This window comes from Sinocyclocheilus grahami, unplaced genomic scaffold, assembly GCF_001515645.1.
Source record: "Sinocyclocheilus grahami isolate Dianchi unplaced genomic scaffold, SAMN03320097.WGS_v1.1 scaffold974.1, whole genome shotgun sequence".
NCBI classification, from domain to species: domain Eukaryota; kingdom Metazoa; phylum Chordata; class Actinopteri; order Cypriniformes; family Cyprinidae; genus Sinocyclocheilus; species Sinocyclocheilus grahami.
Window position 1 is genome coordinate 31185 of NW_015506153.1, and position 20066 is coordinate 51250.

Genomic DNA, 20066 nt, shown 5'->3' on the forward strand with positions numbered 1-20066 from the left:
TTGATAAGGCAAGTTGGGAAAAAAATAAGTGAGGGGGGTGGGGGGGGGGGGGGGGGGGGGTGAAAATAATCAGATGTAACCCCCTTTGTAATTGTTAACAATTTCATAAGTAACTGTAATTGAACTTCACATTATTTCTCAGTAACTGTAAAGTTTTGTAATTAAATTATGTAAGGTTTGTATTATTATTCCTGCCACAATTACGCAAAAATTATGATTCAAGTTAAAGTTCTTTAAGTTCTTCAAGTTAAAAATTATGAGAATCTTTATCATAATTGTAGGATATCAGACCGAATCAGACAATCTAAGATTTGGTCAAAACCGAGTTGAGGCACGAGGAGTCACAAAAATTCCACAGAGGCCCAAGACAAATAGGATGTCATAAATCAGACCCTAGCCTCTCTGAAGCAAGCCTAAACCTAAGCCCCTGTCACAGAACAGTTTTCAACATTAACACAAAAGAACACATTGACAATTCCAAGGAGATTGTAAAATTTTGGGGCAAGTTATCAAGAATAATGGTCAAAAGAGATGTATGGGTTAATATGTTATTTAGGGGGGGAAAACACCTCATTATTATGACATAACATTTCATTATAGTGCAAAACTTTCTCATGATAATGACACAGTAACTCGTAATAATGAGAATTTTCTCATAATAATGACTTTGTTTCTCATAAATATTAGAAACTTTCTTGTTATAATAACATCTCATAATAATGAGAAACGTTCTTCTAATAATAATACTCCATCACCATGATGCAAGCATTGCATGCACTGTTGAGAACTTACTGAATTGGCTGAGAGTTGAGCTCATTTGTGCAACATCAATGCCGGTCTGAGTCTGAATGAAGTTTTGGACAAAGGGATTGCGCAGAGAATTCTGTGAAGAGTAGTTTGATAAGGAAGCAGTTAATGCAGTAGAGGGAAAAAAATAAATGAATCAAACAAAAAGTGTTTATTTGATTTTCTCTGGACTCGTTGTAGTATACCTGAAGTATCGGCAAGGTTTTTGTCAGGATGTCGGCAGACTGCATCACATATGACGATGACTCTATCCACTCGGATGCATAAAGCTTTAGATCACCAAACTGGTGCAGTGTAGAATTTGACTGCAGGAAAGAAGGAAATGTTTTGCTACAACAAATGTTACAAGAAAACACAATATTTTGCTTCATGACCAGACTACACATCTATATCTTAAAAGAACAATCCGATATGACTGTAAATATGTAGGTCAGATGACCAGATTTATGCTACAGTCCATCCTAAGTCAGAAACAGGATATTCCTATATATTTTATCTTTGCAGGTATCTGATTCTCAGCAAATACGTCTCCTAGCAACTATGTATGCTAACCATACAATTACCAACAGAGAAGGTCATTTACCATGTTTTTCACACCTGCCTCTGCAAACATTTTTAAACAGGTTTCATCATCATGTAATGTAGGAACGTTAAACGTAAACTACACTTTTCCCTTGGTGCTGTAATTTTTAATGTCATACTTCCACAATGAATAACATTTTCGTAGTACTTTATAAATTGGAAATCAACGTTTTTTTCAAGGCAGAAAACTGGAAATTCTAACTTTTGAAATACAAAACAAAACACGTATCTAAAAGTGGCCCAAACTGGATCCAATCACACATTTTTGCTTTTTATATGCATGCAAAAAAACTGAATTATCTCTGTGTCTAAAATCAGTGAAAAGCATAAATGTGGCCTAGATGCCAAATATTTATTTGTGAGATGTAAAATCAGCACCTTTCTCATGATCTCTCTCGTCACTGGTGTGTCTGGTGAGTACAGGACCTGTCCTAACAGCATGGGTTTGAGGAATGCCCAGGCCACCGCACCGCCTGTAGTGTTCACCATATCCAAGTAGAGGTTCATACAGAAGGGACCTGGACAAAAGCAGTATATTAATTAAGCCTGACCACAGCACTTCATCAAACTGAACTCAATATGCTGTAGACAGATTCTTGACAGGTCATTATCATAATGCTTTATTGCACATTTAGCTGTGTGCTGAGAATATGCGTTCATACTAGCATCGGGTGGGATTTTGAACTTCTTAATCAGCTCTTCTCTCTTGTGGTCCGTCTGGACGGAAGGATCAGTCTCGGTTACGATAGGAACTTTTGCGATGGCGAACAGTGTCAGGATGCCGTTTTTGCACAAGGCACGAGCGATGGTACTAAAGGTGGCCCTGCTAGACATGGTGGACCGCTTTCCCCTCACCAGCTGTGGGAGAGAGAATCCAAAGACACATTTTAAAATAAAATGAAATGAAATGAAATGAAATGAAATGAAATAATTAAATTAAATCTTACACTGTGGAACTCTTGGTTGGCCACCAGGTTTAGTTCTCCTATGTTTGTCAGGTATTCCTGCAGTTTGTTAAGGGCAGGTACCAGTTTGTGCATTATGTCCATCAAAAACTTTACCAGCTCTAGCATGATTCTCACCAAATCCTGAATTTCTTTGGACAACACCAGCTGCAACAAAATATCATAGGGCTTTTAGTAAAATTATTGATATATTGCATGATATAATTATTTTTTTCTGGAAAATAAAAAAGTTTATGTATGTATATTAAAAATATAAAAATAAGTGGCAATGTCTACAGTAGGTCTCAATAATTAAACACATTTGAATGAAGTAATAAAAAATATATAATTTGATTATTTTTCTCTCTTTACTTTAAACTTAATGGAAGCAAACAAAAGATTATTTATAATAAATGGCTTTTCATAATAAACAACCGGTACAGCAAATTCTTGAATAGCTAACAGTGAGATCAGGCTGCCCAAGCCCAGCCCCAATCTAACCATACAGAGAAGAATCCATAAAAATAAATGCATAAAACAGCAATCATTATTATTTAGTTTCATAGTAACTATATGCAAAACATTTCTTGTATTAAAGAATAAAATAGTCTATAATACAACAGATTAATACAAAACAGCAATAATATACACAATGGCCTGAAGAATGTGTGTGTTCATTCAAAGAAAGGTTTTCCTATGAATTAATTAGAGCACAGTCCATTTCTATTCTGCCTTTGTCCTGGGACAGAAAGACGCAGCCTTTCTGTTTCATTGGATGTACAATATATACAATACATTTTGTGCCCAGCTCTTTACCCTGAATAAAGCCTCCTTCATGTCCACATGACGAAGAAAGATAACCGTGATGCTGTACCATTCATGTGACAGTTCACAGAAAGTGCTGAAGATCTCCTGCCCTGTAGGGTCCAGTTGCAAAGACGAGGGGTCTGAGCACTGGTGCAGGTTTGCCAACCATGCCAAGATCTGTGAAGAGGGGAGAGATGACAAATAGAACACATTATAATAAAAATGCACTCTACAAGACTTCACACTGGTGAGAGACTCAGATATATGTTATTAAAGCATATTGTGCAAAAGCAGCTTCATCACGAATAAAGCCCGATACAACCCTCTGTGAGCAAGTAAAAGGCAACCATGGCAATGAAAATGCTCAATGTTTAGGTAAGATGAGTAGGATGGGGGGAAATCCTTGGGAGGAACCAAGACTCAGCAAGGGGAGCCCATCTTTCTCAGTATAAAGTGATTTAAAAAAATTTGTTTCTGTCTCACACTGTGTGAAGCCATGGATTTTGGACACATCTTGATCCCCTCTTATGTATGCATGAGTTGTGTTGTACCTGCATGTTGCTTCTGGGTAGAGGGTAATCTAATAGAGCCTGAAGAATGCGAGGGGGAAAGCTGGTATACCGCTCAACATCCTGAACAAACAGTGTGGCATTTTTCAGCAGCTCTAAAACTTTCACTTCAGCTGTCAGAACAAAAGACAAAAGACAAGTCAGAGAGCATGGCAAGGTTGAAACAGACTGATTGGACCACCATCTGATAGCTAAGGAACACTTGTGTTTCCGCAGTTCTTTTGCTTGAAGCGACAGCGGTACCTACCTGGAGATGTAATATTGATATTAAGAGTTTTCAGAGTTGAGATGTTGAAGCCCACAATTTGAGAGAGAGTTGATGTCCTTTATAAAAGAGAGAGAGAGCGCGCGTGATTAAAACTATGAGTAGAATTCCTGGACACAAACTGTTCAAAATGTGTAACATAATTATACAAAATGTTTACATAAATGTTATTTATATAAAAAAATTTCATATAAATAGTTATATGAAAAATAATATTATGACAATATAATAATTATCATAAATAATACTAAATTAGATGGAAAACAGTGACAAACAGTAACATCTAATTTCATTCAATTTTGTAAATGTATTTTAATTTAAAAAAAAGACATGAAAACATCTGATGAATCTGTGAATAATTTTTTGAACATATTCATTTGAATTTGGTGTCTGAACTGATTCACTAAAATAAATCAGACTTTCCAATGTTTCATATGAATTAGAAGTGGGGAAAAAGTGGAGTGAATTTGATTACTACCACAGTTTGCTCAGCTTGAAGTTGTGCATGCTAGAGAATGTTACACTAACAGCACATATTGAAAAAGTAGCTTGTTACTGGAAATGCTACATTGTTTTGTTTTTTTAAATACTTTCACTCTACTAAAAGTTACTCCCCAACATACATAATATAAGCTGCCACAACAAGGTTGAAGACCATTATAGAAAACAGTACCAGTCCACTTCAGTGTTGTAGGTGCTAGGGTCTCCAACAAAAGTCTGGAAAATCAGATCATAGATGTCGGTGCTTTGGTTCACCAGGTTGGTTGTGAGCACATGGAAAGCCTGGATTGTGGGAACAACAGTGTCGCATAGCAGTCTGGGGCCCAGAGGAAGAAAATTGGTGATCAGCTGCACAGAGGCCATGTTTTCCAGAGCGCACACCTACATTATCAGAAAAGAAGTTGGCTTCAGAATACTTGAAATATAAGATACGAGTCATATGGACTAACAATTTGTCCTTCTGTATTCTTTTTGCAACTTGGTATGGCATGAGCTTACCAATAAGTGAATAGTGACAAGATAGCAATTTTTGCTGGCATATTCTTTAAAAAAAAAATTATATCTAAACCATCAAAAATCTCACCTTAGTTAACAGGTGGTCCAGTATTATGCCCGAACTCTCATTCGCCCAGTTGGCTGAGCCTAATTCAAAGGCGGCGTTTAGCACTTGCAGTAGAAGATGCAGATTTTCTGCAGAGAGGTGAGAGAAATGGAAGAGGGAAAACATAGATCAAGCTTTTGCAGAGCTAAAGTAACTTAAATTCCCTACAGGCATCATTACTTGCACCTAACTCCACTTTCAGGCCAACCTTGCAGTGCAACAAGCAGCAAATGATCTAGCAAAGAATCTCTCCTTAGAAATTGAAAGCTTTATGCTGCCGTGTGCTGATTTAGATCTGACAGCACTTACATGTGCAACACCTTAAGCAATATAAAAGATCAGACACTTATGAGGGAAATTAAATGCTCAGCAAGACATCAGCTTTATTAAAGAAAATATAAAGCAAACTGAGATGTTTAAATAGCAGCTTATCAATGAAAATGAAGGAGTGCTGCAAACAAAGAAAGTGAGGAATAAAAACTGTGGATCTCCAGAGGGGGAAAAAATGGTGTACTCTTGAATAGGATAGTTCTAAAAATCTATCTTATCTGATAAAAAAAAAAATCTGTAAAACAAGATAACTTTATTTCAGAAGAAAAAGTAATACTTGACACTTGTTTTCAGAGCATACAGAGCATATCTTAATTAGGTTTATTATTTTACCCCAATGTTAAATTATTTTCTTGCTTAAAGCACAAACATCACTAAGTTTAGTTAAATCTATGACTAAAACAAAAACTATTTGAATACATTTAAGGGTTACAGAAAATACTACTTGCATGCAGGTTTGGAATGACACAAAAAAGTTTTTAAAAAATTACCATTCAAATTTTTGGGTGAAGTAGTAATTTAAATAGACATTTGCTATTTTAAAGAGCACGTGCACTGTAAAAGGCTTTCAAACTCTGTCTGGCCACATGCCTCCTGGCTGAATATTCCAGAAAGCTGACTTCAACAAAAATAAATTATGCAAAGAAATAATTATGTATTCACACGGCTTAATGCAAAATACTTATATGCACTATATGCAATTGTGGGAGCATAAGATTGTGGAAATAAAACCCCTGAATGAACAGTGTTATAGGTCAGTAGATTTGCGAGATGATTTATGTACCTTGGGATTCGTTGGCCAGACTTCTCATGATGGACTTAATAAGAGAAGAATACTGCAGGTCTTCTGGAAGGCTATTAGCGAGGTTTGTCAACAGCACAGGCAGCCTATGTAAACAGAAAAGTTTAATTAACTAACAAAACATCATTCTTTCTGCTGAGTTAGCTTTATCATAATGTACTACTATGGATTATGATCATTTATTTTCATGAACCTAAGAATCTGTAAGAATGTGTGCTTTTCAGAGTCATAAATTACATTTCTCTGAAGAAGTAAGCAATTATGCAAGGTAAATGCCATGTAATGAACAAGAAAAAGAGATGGAAAACTGGGCCTTGTTATGAGCTCATAACCAGAAACCAGCCTTGGGAGCAAAACCTCAAAGAAACTCACTTGTCAGTCCAGTTAGAGTCATATGCCCGAACTCTCATTCGCCCAGTTGGCTGAGCCTAATTCAAAGGCGGCGTTTAGCACTTGCAGTAGAAGATGCAGATTTTCTGCAGAGAGGTGAGAGAAATGGAAGAGGGAAAACATAGATCAAGCTTTTGCAGAGCTAAAGTAACTTAAATTCCCTACAGGCATCATTACTTGCACCTAACTCCACTTTCAGGCCAACCTTGCAGTGCAACAAGCAGCAAATGATCTAGCAAAGAATCTCTCCTTAGAAATTGAAAGCTTTATGCTGCCGTGTGCTGATTTAGATCTGACAGCACTTACATGTGCAACACCTTAAGCAATATAAAAGATCAGACACTTATGAGGGAAATTAAATGCTCAGCAAGACATCAGCTTTATTAAAGAAAATATAAAGCAAACTGAGATGTTTAAATAGCAGCTTATCAATGAAAATGAAGGAGTGCTGCAAACAAAGAAAGTGAGGAATAAAAACTGTGGATCTCCAGAGGGGGAAAAAATGGTGTACTCTTGAATAGGATAGTTCTAAAAATCTATCTTATCTGATAAAAAAAAAAATCTGTAAAACAAGATAACTTTATTTCAGAAGAAAAAGTAATACTTGACACTTGTTTTCAGAGCATACAGAGCATATCTTAATTAGGTTTATTATTTTACCCCAATGTTAAATTATTTTCTTGCTTAAAGCACAAACATCACTAAGTTTAGTTAAATCTATGACTAAAACAAAAACTATTTGAATACATTTAAGGGTTACAGAAAATACTACTTGCATGCAGGTTTGGAATGACACAAAAAAGTTTTTAAAAAATTACCATTCAAATTTTTGGGTGAAGTAGTAATTTAAATAGACATTTGCTATTTTAAAGAGCACGTGCACTGTAAAAGGCTTTCAAACTCTGTCTGGCCACATGCCTCCTGGCTGAATATTCCAGAAAGCTGACTTCAACAAAAATAAATTATGCAAAGAAATAATTATGTATTCACACGGCTTAATGCAAAATACTTATATGCACTATATGCAATTGTGGGAGCATAAGATTGTGGAAATAAAACCCCTGAATGAACAGTGTTATAGGTCAGTAGATTTGCGAGATGATTTATGTACCTTGGGATTCGTTGGCCAGACTTCTCATGATGGACTTAATAAGAGAAGAATACTGCAGGTCTTCTGGAAGGCTATTAGCGAGGTTTGTCAACAGCACAGGCAGCCTATGTAAACAGAAAAGTTTAATTAACTAACAAAACATCATTCTTTCTGCTGAGTTAGCTTTATCATAATGTACTACTATGGATTATGATCATTTATTTTCATGAACCTAAGAATCTGTAAGAATGTGTGCTTTTCAGAGTCATAAATTACATTTCTCTGAAGAAGTAAGCAATTATGCAAGGTAAATGCCATGTAATGAACAAGAAAAAGAGATGGAAAACTGGGCCTTGTTATGAGCTCATAACCAGAAACCAGCCTTGGGAGCAAAACCTCAAAGAAACTCACTTGTCAGTCCAGTTAGAGTCATTCATCCCCAGCAGATGGCCGATATTCATGCTAGAAGCCCCCAGCACTATTTTGGGGAGTTCAGACTCCACACTGCTGCTATTGCCCAGCGAGATGAGATTTTGGATGGTGTGCAGTATCTGCTGGGTAATATCAGCCGTTTGGGTGAGAGGGCTTTGGTCTGCCTGGATGATCATTAGGATTCTCTTAAGGGTCTGCTCTAGGTCACCTATAATGCTGCTGGAGGAGTTTGTGTTCATGTGGTGCGCCATGGCCAGAAGGTTGTTGACAGAACTTACTACTTGAGATACAGCGCCACTGACATCCCCAAAGGTGCTGGTGTCATTAAGAACAAAAGATATTGTCTCCATTAGGTTGAGTGTGATATTGATGTATGGCCGTCCCTCAACAGGCATTATCGAGTATATGGAAGATGCAACCTCACTTAAAGAGTTCACTGCTTGTGAGATTTGGATAGGGGAACCGGATAACATAAGGCCTTGGCAGAGACTCATGGACACTTGATTAGACACGGTCATGAAGATGTAAACAAGGCCATCTGGAGTCATATGCGTGGATGTCGGATCATAAGTAATGTTTAGAGAGTTGAGAAGAGACTGTGTAACCAGCTGGGAGATTTCTGGGAAGTGGGATGCGATTTCTGCAGTGTTGGATACTTTAGAGAGGGCAGTGAATAGAGCCGATTTGATAGCAAAGAGGTAAATGTGCGTTTCCTTGGGAAGAACGACAACCATCTGATTGAACGTCTGGGTCAAAAGCATCTCCCTCTCAGCATTACTGCTCAGACTATAGTTTGACATGGAGAGGTTGAATAGAATGTGGTTGGCCATGGCACTGCTAAGGATCAAGGGATGGGTGACCTCTTGAACATATTGTCCATTTGGAAGAGTTGTAATATTCGAGAGGGCAAGAACATGGTTTAGGGAGTTAGAAATCTTGCTGGTGGACATCATGACTTTTTCTATGTCTCTGGGATATGCCTCGAGCAATGCAAAGGCTTGCAGCATTTGTCCAGATATGTTGAAATACACAGCTACCTCTCCAGAGAGAAGTGAGGTGAAGGCTTCTGCAGTTTGATTAACGGCTGCCAAATAGGATGCTATGCTCATCTGCGACCCTGGACTGGAAAACGAGCCAATTAAGTTTTGGAGAATGCCAGTGACCTGAGGGCTGATGGCCTTGCTTTCTTCAAAGTTCTCGGTAAGGATGCTGTTGAGAGCCGTAAGGAATTGGATCGCAGTGTTGGTGCCATTTCCATCCTGTGAGATGATATTTGACACCGAAGCTTGAAGTTGCTGGGCCATGTGCTCAATTCCTTGAGGAACGTTCAGGGGTGGCTGGTCGGATAGCACCATGGCCACGTCAATTGTTCTTCCTAGGCTCTCTGCAAGTTTCTCTACTTTATCAAGGTCCTGCAAACTCCACCCTTCACTACCGATGTCCATGAACATCTCCAGAAACTGCTGCCCATTGCTAGGGAGTGTCAAGTAGGACAGCACATTCAGAGCTGTGTCAATGGTTTCCTCCTGACTTGTGCTTCCAGTCATTTCTTTCAAATAACCCTTCAGGATGACACCCAAATCTGGATTTGCAAAGAAAACATGGACAGTCTCCATAATTTCAGTCGAGGTGGGTGGAATGGAAAGAACTTCAAGCAAAGCTTGGTAATCGATGTCAAGAAGATCAAGGAAGTCATCCACTGGCTCTCTCTGTACTTCGCTAGCAATTCTTCTGGCATTTCTTGTGTGGGACACAAGACCTTGCAGGTTCTGTCCCTGAGCAATTTGCATTTTAAGTGGGCTTAGATATTGTTCCACAGGGTCGAAGAGGTCACTGGTTAGTTTGATCTGTTTCAGCATGTACAAAACATTCCCAAAAAGGTCAATAAAGGTTTCTGAGAAGCACGGCAGTGGCATCTTGGTTAGGGCATCTCTTACTATCTCATATAACTGGCGCAGGATCTCCAAGACAAAATGTAGCCCAGTATCTTGAGTAGTGAACAGCCAGTTGAAAAATTCAACAGTTTTCCATAGGGTGCCACTTGTATCTTCCAAATACAGAACTTGCTGCATTACTCCATAAAGGGTAGGCCAGTCTCCCAGCAATCCCGTACCAATGATTTGCTGGATAACCTCTTTTATTAAGCTGTCAACTGTGCTTCCATTTGGGTTCATAAATATGTCTCCACTCAGGATATAATTAATGGTTTCCTTTGTAAAATTCATTCCAGTAAGCGTGATCTCCAGAGCCTGCATGATGATCTGAGGGCTTGCAGTTGAGTACTGGAGGAGATTGCCGTTCTGGAGGATGACCTCTATAGTTTTTCCAGCTGCCTCGATGTATGGCGTCATCCAGGGAGCTTCTCTCTTAATTTGATCCAGAGCCATTTGTACTGTGGAGAGACTGATGAATGAGAGAGAAATTAGTACTGCACGTTCACAAAAAAAGTTACAAAATAATAAAAAATGTCTCTTTAAGGATCCATTAATAGCTGGATTAAATAATGTACTGTTATGCATAAATGTGAAAGATTACGAACCATTACAGTCCAACATACTTAAATGTAGAGTTGATGGGATCATTTATGAATTTTTAAACTAGATTACTTATATTTAAAAGCTGCACAACATTAGTCCATATTTCATGTTGATTTTGCTCTCCATTTCAGCGGGCACTCACATTATATTAATAGAACTGAATGGTTATAATAGACTTTATTTATAATAGACCATTTCCATCATGTTTCATCATCAATGATCTACAGCGGGTGCATAAATGTTTCTGCAGTCTTATGTGATTGTTTCACCCAGATATGCACAAATGCATAATTTGATTCCTATCAGTAGTCAGTTCATTACAGGGATGAGCACATAAAGCAGAATCAATTTAAGAGCAGGGAGATAGAGATAACATAATAATAGACACTACTTTATCTGCTCAAACCTGTTTGGAAGCAAAGGAGTCAAACTGAATAAATCAACCTTAATGCAAATTTAATTACTCTTACTTAGTTTGTTTGCATGATTCCAACCCCTGGTCCTTATGGGTAATGACTGTAAATCTCTTAGCAAATTTGAGAAAGTATTTCAGTAATATAATCAGGCTTGTGATAATGTCGAGGTATAATGGGAGTGTGAGTGCGGGCGAAATTGTTGCACACTTTTGTTGTTGGCAATTTAGTCAGGCTATACAGTTTGAAAAATAATGGTGAAAAGCTCAATAGTGTTTATCTTTGTAAAAGATCTTTCTCTGTTATAAGACTGCCGTTTGTTTGTCGTCATGTAATATGACTTGGGGCATGTATCACAGTACGAATATATGTTAGTGTAAAAATGACTCCAGTGCATTAATACCTTTGGTACAGCTGCATCTGGAAGAGTTGGGCATTCCAGTCAGCCTGGTTTGTTATTTCTAGCACTGAGAGGTTGGATAGCATTGATGTATGCAACAGGACTTCTGTAAGGTGATTGCTAGCAAAGGTATTGTTCAGGATCGCCCCATAGAAAGTCTCCAGTGACTCTGCCATCATTCCTGCAGTGGCGTTTATCCATAGAGGGTTCATTCCCTGTTTAGAAACACAGAGGATCAGTCTAAATCAGTCTTTAGTGCACACTACCATGTGTTGACACATGATAGTTGCATTTGAGAGCCAAAGGCTGTTATTGTAAAACTGGAACTTATTGTCTCACCGTCATATTGAAGGCTGGAGCTGGTTTATCAAAGGCTGCTATGACTGGCAGTAGGCTGTTGTTACACCACAAAGCAACAGTGTCTTCGCTTATTCCAGCACCAGCTCTGACATCCTGCCATATTTGCTGCACGTAGCTGCAGTTCAGGCTCTGACCCCCCAAACAAGCCTGAGGGGTGAGCATCAGAAAAAAGATAATTATCACAGAAGTTTAACACACTACTGTCTAACAGAGAGATTACAAGAGCAACAGGATGGCAATGAAACTTTTTTTTTTTAGTTCTTTAACAATTTACTATTTAATACTGGAGACAAGATGTCGTCACATTCACAGAGACACAAGAAAAACTACACACAGATATCCTCAGTTTGTCAGGGTGTCAAAAAGTTTAGACCATATTTCATACATTGGGCCCAAGGGAAGGGGAGGGGGACCCATTCATGATCTTGTTTTATGCTTTGTGAATTCAAGTGATGTGAAAATGTATACAATCATAGACAAATCATTCACTGAACATGTAGTAGGGAAGAAGGGATATATGACTCCTACCAGGATTAGAGCATCTGCTGTAAAAGGAAACCAAATTCTCTCTAGGGATGAAAAGCAGCACCTAATGCGTGCTAGGTAATGTAGGCTAGCTGTTTATCTGTGATTAATACACTTCTTGGCACACTGAGTGGGCCTTTTGGGCCAAGGTGGTTGAATTCATTTCAGAAAAAATAAGAAGTCAGAACATTTCCCAAATACATTTAGTTGATGCCTGTGCCTGTTTGGAAACACACAATAAGCTAATTAACAACTAACACCAGGGTTATGCAAGATCCAGTATCCTCGATGCCTGATTAAAAACATAGTATGTTACTATGATATCTTGTCTTTACTAAGAAAAATAGATTTTGTGACAAATTCACATTATTTTGTGGCTTCAGTTACTCTTTGGTCAGCATAATAGGTAGCAATCAAGAGTACCCAGAAAAAGTAGTCTCAGCCACTGAAATTTTGAATTCAAGTTTAAAATCAAGTCATTTGAATTGGCTAGGGGGATGTCGTCTTAAGGGGAACCACTGTAAAACAACTGATCATACATACAACTTTCCATTTCGATTTTACACTGTCATACTTCCATAATGTCACTCTTTCTTCTACTGTCACTAGGACTTCAGCTATTTTAAGCTGAACCCACAACAAAAACACATTGTTGGTGAGAACACAGTATCATACACATGACTTTGCTATTGATGCAGTATGTCTCATAATCATTTCTCAACAATCTTCAGTGGGATTATATAGAAATTCCAGCTCACCAACCCTCTATTATATGCAAAAACCAAACAACGCCACCAACAGAGATGTACAGAAATGGAGAGGAAACATGGGAGAAGGTGAATGGTGCAGGGGAGGAAAAGGACTTAATTCAATTTGTAAAATATTTTTAGAATGCATTAATTATTAAATCAATAAATAAACGCAGTAATACTAATAGTAGATACATATGGTTCGGGTTTATTTTACAATAAATATGTGGCTATTTTAAAGCTTCCCCTTAGTGCTCTTGTCTTATTCTCCTTTTCCGTCTCCAAAACTATTCTGCTTGCAGGTGATCGGAGGTAGAGGTCTTCACGGGTTCACTTGGATCCGAAAACCCGAGGTCCGACCCGAGACCCGAGATGGTTCGGGTCCAAAACTTCGACGAGTACCTCCGACACAGGTCGGGTTCGGTATTAGCGCCCTCAGGTCTCGGGTAATTTAAAATAAACATGCTTTTCCCAAATGGACCCGATTAGACCCGAATTCTTTTAAACTATCCCAAATGCGTAGGTTAGGCTGCTTTCACTTTTGTGTTAAGAGAGGAACGCACATAGAAAAGGAGCATACGTTTGTAATCCTCGCACACAGACATAATTTTATAGATATGAGATCCATCAGGAAAATTCACTCGCTTCATTATGCTGCGTGTTCATGCAGGGCTTTTCTTTTTTGTATGCAGAAGCCTTTCGCCGGAGATCAGGTTGCAGACAACAGCGAATCCATAGGCTATCGATTTATTTTTTATCAAACTATCACGTTTCTTTTTCAAATCCACTGGTCACAATTGAAAGCGGAGCTCAGAAATAGGCTACCTTGTATCCATCAGGCAGGCACTAATATAAAGTAACCTAATAATAAATTGAATAAATGTTAAATAAATCAAAGTAATGGAGAAGTGGCCAAATCAGTCAACAGGACACCGGGATTTTTCCTGACTGACTGCGGGGCTGCAGGCTGTACACACGTCAACGCCGTTTACAGTCGGGTTCGAAAATAAATGCCGTCGGGTCGTGTCGGACTCGGGTTTATTCCAGTGGTGGACAGTAACGGAGTAGCTTTACTTCGTTACTGTACTTCAGTACATTTTTCAAGTATCTGTACTTTACTGGAGTCGTTTTATTTTGAGTAACTTTTACTGGATTAATTATTGTAACTGAAAATCATATTTAGGTCAAAAATGTCAGTTGTTTGTGAACTAAATCTGCTGTAAAGGGTGATCTATGTAAGCCCACTGAAATGATTGAATGCAGACACATCAACATCTGTGTCTCTATTTTAGGTAAAAAAACATTTAAAAACCCGAAACATTAAAATAACACAGACTAAATTAAATAATTCATATTCCCCGCTGCCGTAACGTTAACAGTTTTATTAAAATGCAACGTCTGTTTTTATATTGTTTATCAACAGTATACATTTTTACATTGTTTGGATTAACTATAGCCGAGTAGACCGATATGAATGTTTATTCATAACCATACTGAAAATAAGTTAATATTGTTAGCTGATGCTAACTGTCTAGCTAACAAGCTTGCTGGTGCTAAGTTGAGGTAATTTTTAGATATAAAGTCCAAATATTTTTATTCAACCACCTAGATAGATTACATCTGGGAGAAAAAGAAAGGATGTGAAGTTCAGAACATGGTAACTACAGTAATTATCAAAGTGGGAAGTGATGCCCTCTGGGGGCATTTGGCCAGGGGTGTTTTTACACCACAGACAAGGTTTGAGAAAAAAAAAATCATTATAAAAATATATTTATATTTTCCTTAAAATGTTCTTCCTAACTTCAGGCCTTATTCTCATGTCATATATAACTGTGATGTTCTGCAAAACAACAAGCTTTAAAACTCTTTTTTCTTACTGGTGAAAATCAGATGAGCAGATCTGTTTTCTCTCAGGTACTTCGCAGTGTAAGCTTCACAGTGAACATTTCTACATCACTCTCGTCAATGTAGTCCATATCAACAACAAAAATATATCTTGACTCCATATAGTGGTTATTTTGGGAAAATCCCAGGTATTTTGAGCAGTAGGATTATTAAAAATATTTGCTAATATAAGTAGCCTACATAAAATTACAAAATAAATCTATCAGTACTTTTTTACTTAAGTACATAAATCGAGTACTTTTGTACTTTCACTCGAGTAAAATTGAAAAAGGAGTACTTTTACTTTTACTGGAGTAATATTTTATTATACGTATCTGTACTTTTACTCAAGTACTTGATTTGTGTACTTCGTCCACCACTGCTAATTTCATCGGGTCTGTCTCGGGTCGGGTTTTTCTTTAAAAAAAATGTATTTATGCACGTCAGGTTCGGGTAAGAAGTGATTCGGGTCAGGTACAGATTTTAGGACCCGAAAAGACCTCTAATCTGAGGATAGTGCGTGCCCTCCCGCTTTGTTACAGTTTGATGATTTTTGTAAAATAACTTCTGTTTTTGTTCTTCAAGCTTTGAGTTTACTATGTTGCAGGCTAATTTATTGGTAATAAACAATCGCTAATAAATAATATTGGGCTTGTTTTTGAAGCTGCGGTTACTTATTTATCTTGTGAGAGTTGGCAACACTGGTCTGTATAAGTCCACCACATCAGTAGATAGGAATGTTGTTCTAACCTGCAGAGCAGCTTCTGCAGTTGACAAAAGGGCCTGTGACAATCCACCAACAAAGGACTGAGAAGTGAAACTGCTTGTGTTCATAACATGAAAAATGCCAGACAAAAGGTTGGACAATGGCTGCTGGAGGACGTAGAGGAGCTCTGAGGAGAAGAAAGCACTTGCATTAGACGCATACGGTTCAGATATGAAAGAAATTGTCCGTAAACATGAACACCTACTCTGCAACTCTTTTGCAGCTGTATTCAACAGTAAGGCTTTGCTTTTCTCACCTGTTTGTGCCTGCATGTTGTGAGCACTGTTGACAATGGCTTGTTGAATTGTGGACACGACAGACGGCAATGAATCCCACATTGGAGTACCTTTAAAGGTTGAAAACAGAGCAGCCAACATGTCCTCCAACCTGTTGTTTAACAAACAGTCAGATTGACATTCAAAACTGAGAGTCAACAAGAAATATATCTATTTTTAATATGTATGCTCACTGGTTTGATTCCCGGGGAATGCATGCATTAAAAATGTATATATAGCTTAAATTCTGCCAAATGCATAAATGCAAATATATGTGTGATTTTAAATATATTAATGCTCTGGGATTCTGAAGAACCTTCTCCATCCTGAGTAATATGGCAGAATTTAATCAGCTGATTTAATCAGCATTCCATTAAAAGACTAAACAACTCAATTTTGGTAAGGACTGTCACTCCTACTGATTGTTTGTGCTGAAATCGTGAGGTGACAGATTAATCGACTGCCTCTGACATTTCTGTCACCACTTTCGTAATTTAAAAGTGATTTAAGTGTGGAAAAACCCCAAATGTTTGGCAATAGAATTATCATAGACAACATTCAGCTTTTGCGATGTGTGGCTTTGCATTAACCAATATATAAAGAGTTTGGTTCCAAAACGCTATAAATCCATTATTTTTCATATTGAAACTGTTGAAAATACACAACATGGTTAATCCGCATATGAAAGCCTCTGAACTTGGTCAATAATAATCTTATATACAGGCACTGGACTAAAAAATACATTAAATCAGTCATCGCTCCCAAAATGAATTCAACAGGTCACCTTGTTAATGCTATAAATTAATTACAGCAATAAAAGAAAATTTCATCAAGAACAAGAACATGAACAACAATATCACATTAGACCACAGACATTCCAAAATGACATTGCCCTTACATCTAACTTCCAAAAGTGTATTCATCTTTGCCATGTTACATTCATTTAGTTGATTAGTGCTATACACTGTATTACCAAAAACATGAATGGCATTAATAAAAACACTTACACTGACAAGCTACGCAATATCGCGTTCATAATCGAATGCGACTCATCTGCGATTATGAACGCGATATTGCATAGTCAGTGATCTACGGCTCTGTGTATCCATCTGAAAGCACATGATGGAGATTTACTATTAATCACAGAACCGGCTTTACTGACGAGATGCGCATGACAATCACATGCGATTTATCGTGCAGCCCTAAGTTTGCTTGTTGATCACAAAGTACAAAGTAGATGAGGAAAACTAGGATGCCGGGTGTATTCAAAGTGCCGCCATTACTGTCTAGAGTGCGTGGAATGATGCGCTGTGATTGGTTGTTACTGTTTACAGTGCATGGAATGGTGCGCTGTGATTGGTTGAGCGGATATATCGCATTCTGCAGAGAAGGGAGACTGTGTTTGTCGCGGTTTGGAAAGAAAGAGAGAAAACATGACATAATAACTCGGCGGATATCGCATTTTGCGTAAAATTAAAAATTGACTTTTCAATACCGGCCATATACCATACTGATTTTGGCGAAAACTCAATTTTTTTTAAATGGCGTTTATTGCGTTTTGGAACCAAACTCTTCATCTATACTAATGTATCAGCATTCATTTCAAACATTCAAACATGGTCAAAGTTGTCAGAGAATCTGAGTGTTATGGCCATCTCTCTGATTCTCTTGACTATATAAATGAAGCTTTCAACAAAAAATCAAATAGTGGGATGCCAGCCTTACTTGTCAAAGGTCAGCTGGTCAGCACTCCCGGAAAGGATCTGGACCAGAACGCCTACAGATTCTGTGACAGTCTGGACGGACTCATACATGAATGGTGACATAGTGCCCAGAAAGACTGCAAGCTGTGACATCACAAAAGAAGTTGACAATAACACATTTATGTTTGTGCGTGTATTATATTATTTTTATTCCTGCAATAAATCAACACATATCATAATATGGAGACATTTTCCTGTCAAAAGATTTGTTGGTTGTGAAGGACCTGTCAATAACAGGCCTTTGAGAAATAAAAGCAATTTACCTGTTCTGTTATTTCATTTAGGCTGCCAAGACTGAAGTTTCCTAGGTTGTGCCATATGTTTGTATATCCTGTGAAAAATATAGAGTACATATATCTATGACAACTTGTTTGAATAAAAAAGAAATAAGGCTTTAAAAAGTTTCATTAATATATGGCCACACTAACAAACTGTTTTTACAACGAACCCCAACAAACACCACACAGTAAACTTGCCTTCATTTGAGTTTAGAATATACTCTGTGACCTTAAGGATCACAGAGATGATGGGCTGAGCTGTGTTGTTTGGTGGCAGGGAATTCTGAAGCTCTCTCATTATATTCACAATGCTGAAAATGAAAAAGAAACACCAACTGTCATGACCTGTGCATACACAAATACATGTACTGCATATACACTAAAATTCAAAAGATTAGGGTTAGTTTTTGAAAGTCTCATCAAGGCTGCATTTATTTGATCAAAAACAGTAAAACTGTGAAAATGTTATACAATTTAAAATAGCTGTTCTTTTTTTATATATATATATTGTAATTGTGAAATATATTTCTGTGATGGCAAAGCTGAGTACAGCAGCTGTTGCTCCAGTCATCAGTGCCACGTGATCCTTCATAAATCATATGTAGATTTGGTGCTCAAAATCATTTCTTATTATTATAATTGATGAAAACAGCTGTGCTGCTTAATATTTTTTGTGTAAAAAGTGATACATTTGATACATTTTTGTCAGCATTTTTCATGAATAAAAAGTTTTAAATAATAGCATTTATTTCAAATAGAAAGCTTTTTGTAACATTATAAATGACTTTATTGTCATTCATTTTTTATCATTTTAATGAATCCTTGCTGAATAGAAGTATTTATTTATTTTTTAAAAATCTTACTAAGCCTTAACTTTTTAATGATAGTGTAGAGGGATGGATAGATGGATAAAGAGATAAAAGAACAGAGCTCTTTGTTTTTTGTTATCTACTGCATATTTACAGATCTCCTTGTCTATATATATATATATATATATATATATATATATATATATATATACTGTATATATAGAGAGAGACAGACATAGACACAATCTACTGCATATTTACAGATCTCCTTGTCTATATATATATATATATATATATATATATATATATATATATATACTGTATATATAGAGTGAAAGACAGACATAGACAGAATACTTTGGAAACAATACATAGTCTGTACTTACACTTCATTCCATTTGTCAGGTCCAGAAGATTGGGAGATGGTCTGCAAATACGCTAAAATGCTGTTTTTCATGGGAACCAACACCTCAGCCACCTCTGCTGGCAAAAGGTCATGAATAGCTCCCCCTAGCATCTGGACAGTCTCCTGTGTGAGGTGGTTAGCTTGCATGAAATATATATTGGGGTTCAGTATCATCTGAAGGGAACCGTTGAAAGCACCAAGAATATTGTTAACCACGTCCTGAGGTAGAGCTCCGGTTTCATTAGAAAAACTCTCCAGAACCACTCTGACTGTGCTAATGACAGCTTCTGTAAAGTTTTCACTATGGAGACCACCATCAGTGCTAGACACATGCAAAGCGTAGGTTAGTGTCTGAGACACCTGCTCAGCAACAGCCAGGAAGGCTCTGTCCTCAGGGGAGAGTAGGGGAGCCATGACTTGCAAAAGTTGGTCAAGATTCACTCCAGCTCCTGCAAGATCTACAGAGCTAACATTCCCCTGGAAGATTGCGGCGAGTGCCATTGTCACTTGTTGGTTAATGATCCAGTCCTTTGTCAAATTGCCTTCATTTGAGCTCAGAAGGTTTTTTGTGACCTTGATTATCATTGATATGATGGGCTGAGCTGTGTTATTTGATGGCAGGGAATTCTGAAGCTCTGTCATCATGTTTATAATGCTGAAAAAGAAAAAGTACATCAGTACAACTGTGATAATTCCTCCAAATATACATATAGTAAACACACACATACACATACATACATACTGTATATATATATATATATATATATATATATATATATAT

The 20066-nt window shown here is 37.4% G+C and overlaps 1 protein-coding gene across 1 annotated transcript in view; it reads right to left on the reverse strand.

Moving 5' to 3' along the window:
• LOC107565025 (uncharacterized) overlaps positions 1-20066 on the reverse strand; it is a 79818-nt gene that overhangs the window by 28239 nt on the left and 31513 nt on the right. Inside the window, exons 25-44 of the mRNA XM_016250211.1 lie at positions 19266-19940; positions 18269-18381; positions 18056-18123; positions 17755-17876; positions 16011-16141; positions 15739-15881; positions 11810-11977; positions 11474-11685; positions 8100-10523; positions 7710-7813; positions 5059-5165; positions 4648-4856; positions 3957-4033; positions 3692-3822; positions 3150-3317; positions 2337-2501; positions 2052-2247; positions 1768-1907; positions 993-1112; positions 793-883 (exon numbers count right to left, since the gene is read on the reverse strand). Coding sequence (XP_016105697.1) covers positions 793-883; positions 993-1112; positions 1768-1907; positions 2052-2247; positions 2337-2501; positions 3150-3317; positions 3692-3822; positions 3957-4033; positions 4648-4856; positions 5059-5165; positions 7710-7813; positions 8100-10523; positions 11474-11685; positions 11810-11977; positions 15739-15881; positions 16011-16141; positions 17755-17876; positions 18056-18123; positions 18269-18381; positions 19266-19940 — 5564 coding nt within the window. The remainder of the gene's footprint in view (positions 1-792; positions 884-992; positions 1113-1767; positions 1908-2051; positions 2248-2336; positions 2502-3149; positions 3318-3691; positions 3823-3956; positions 4034-4647; positions 4857-5058; positions 5166-7709; positions 7814-8099; positions 10524-11473; positions 11686-11809; positions 11978-15738; positions 15882-16010; positions 16142-17754; positions 17877-18055; positions 18124-18268; positions 18382-19265; positions 19941-20066) is intronic.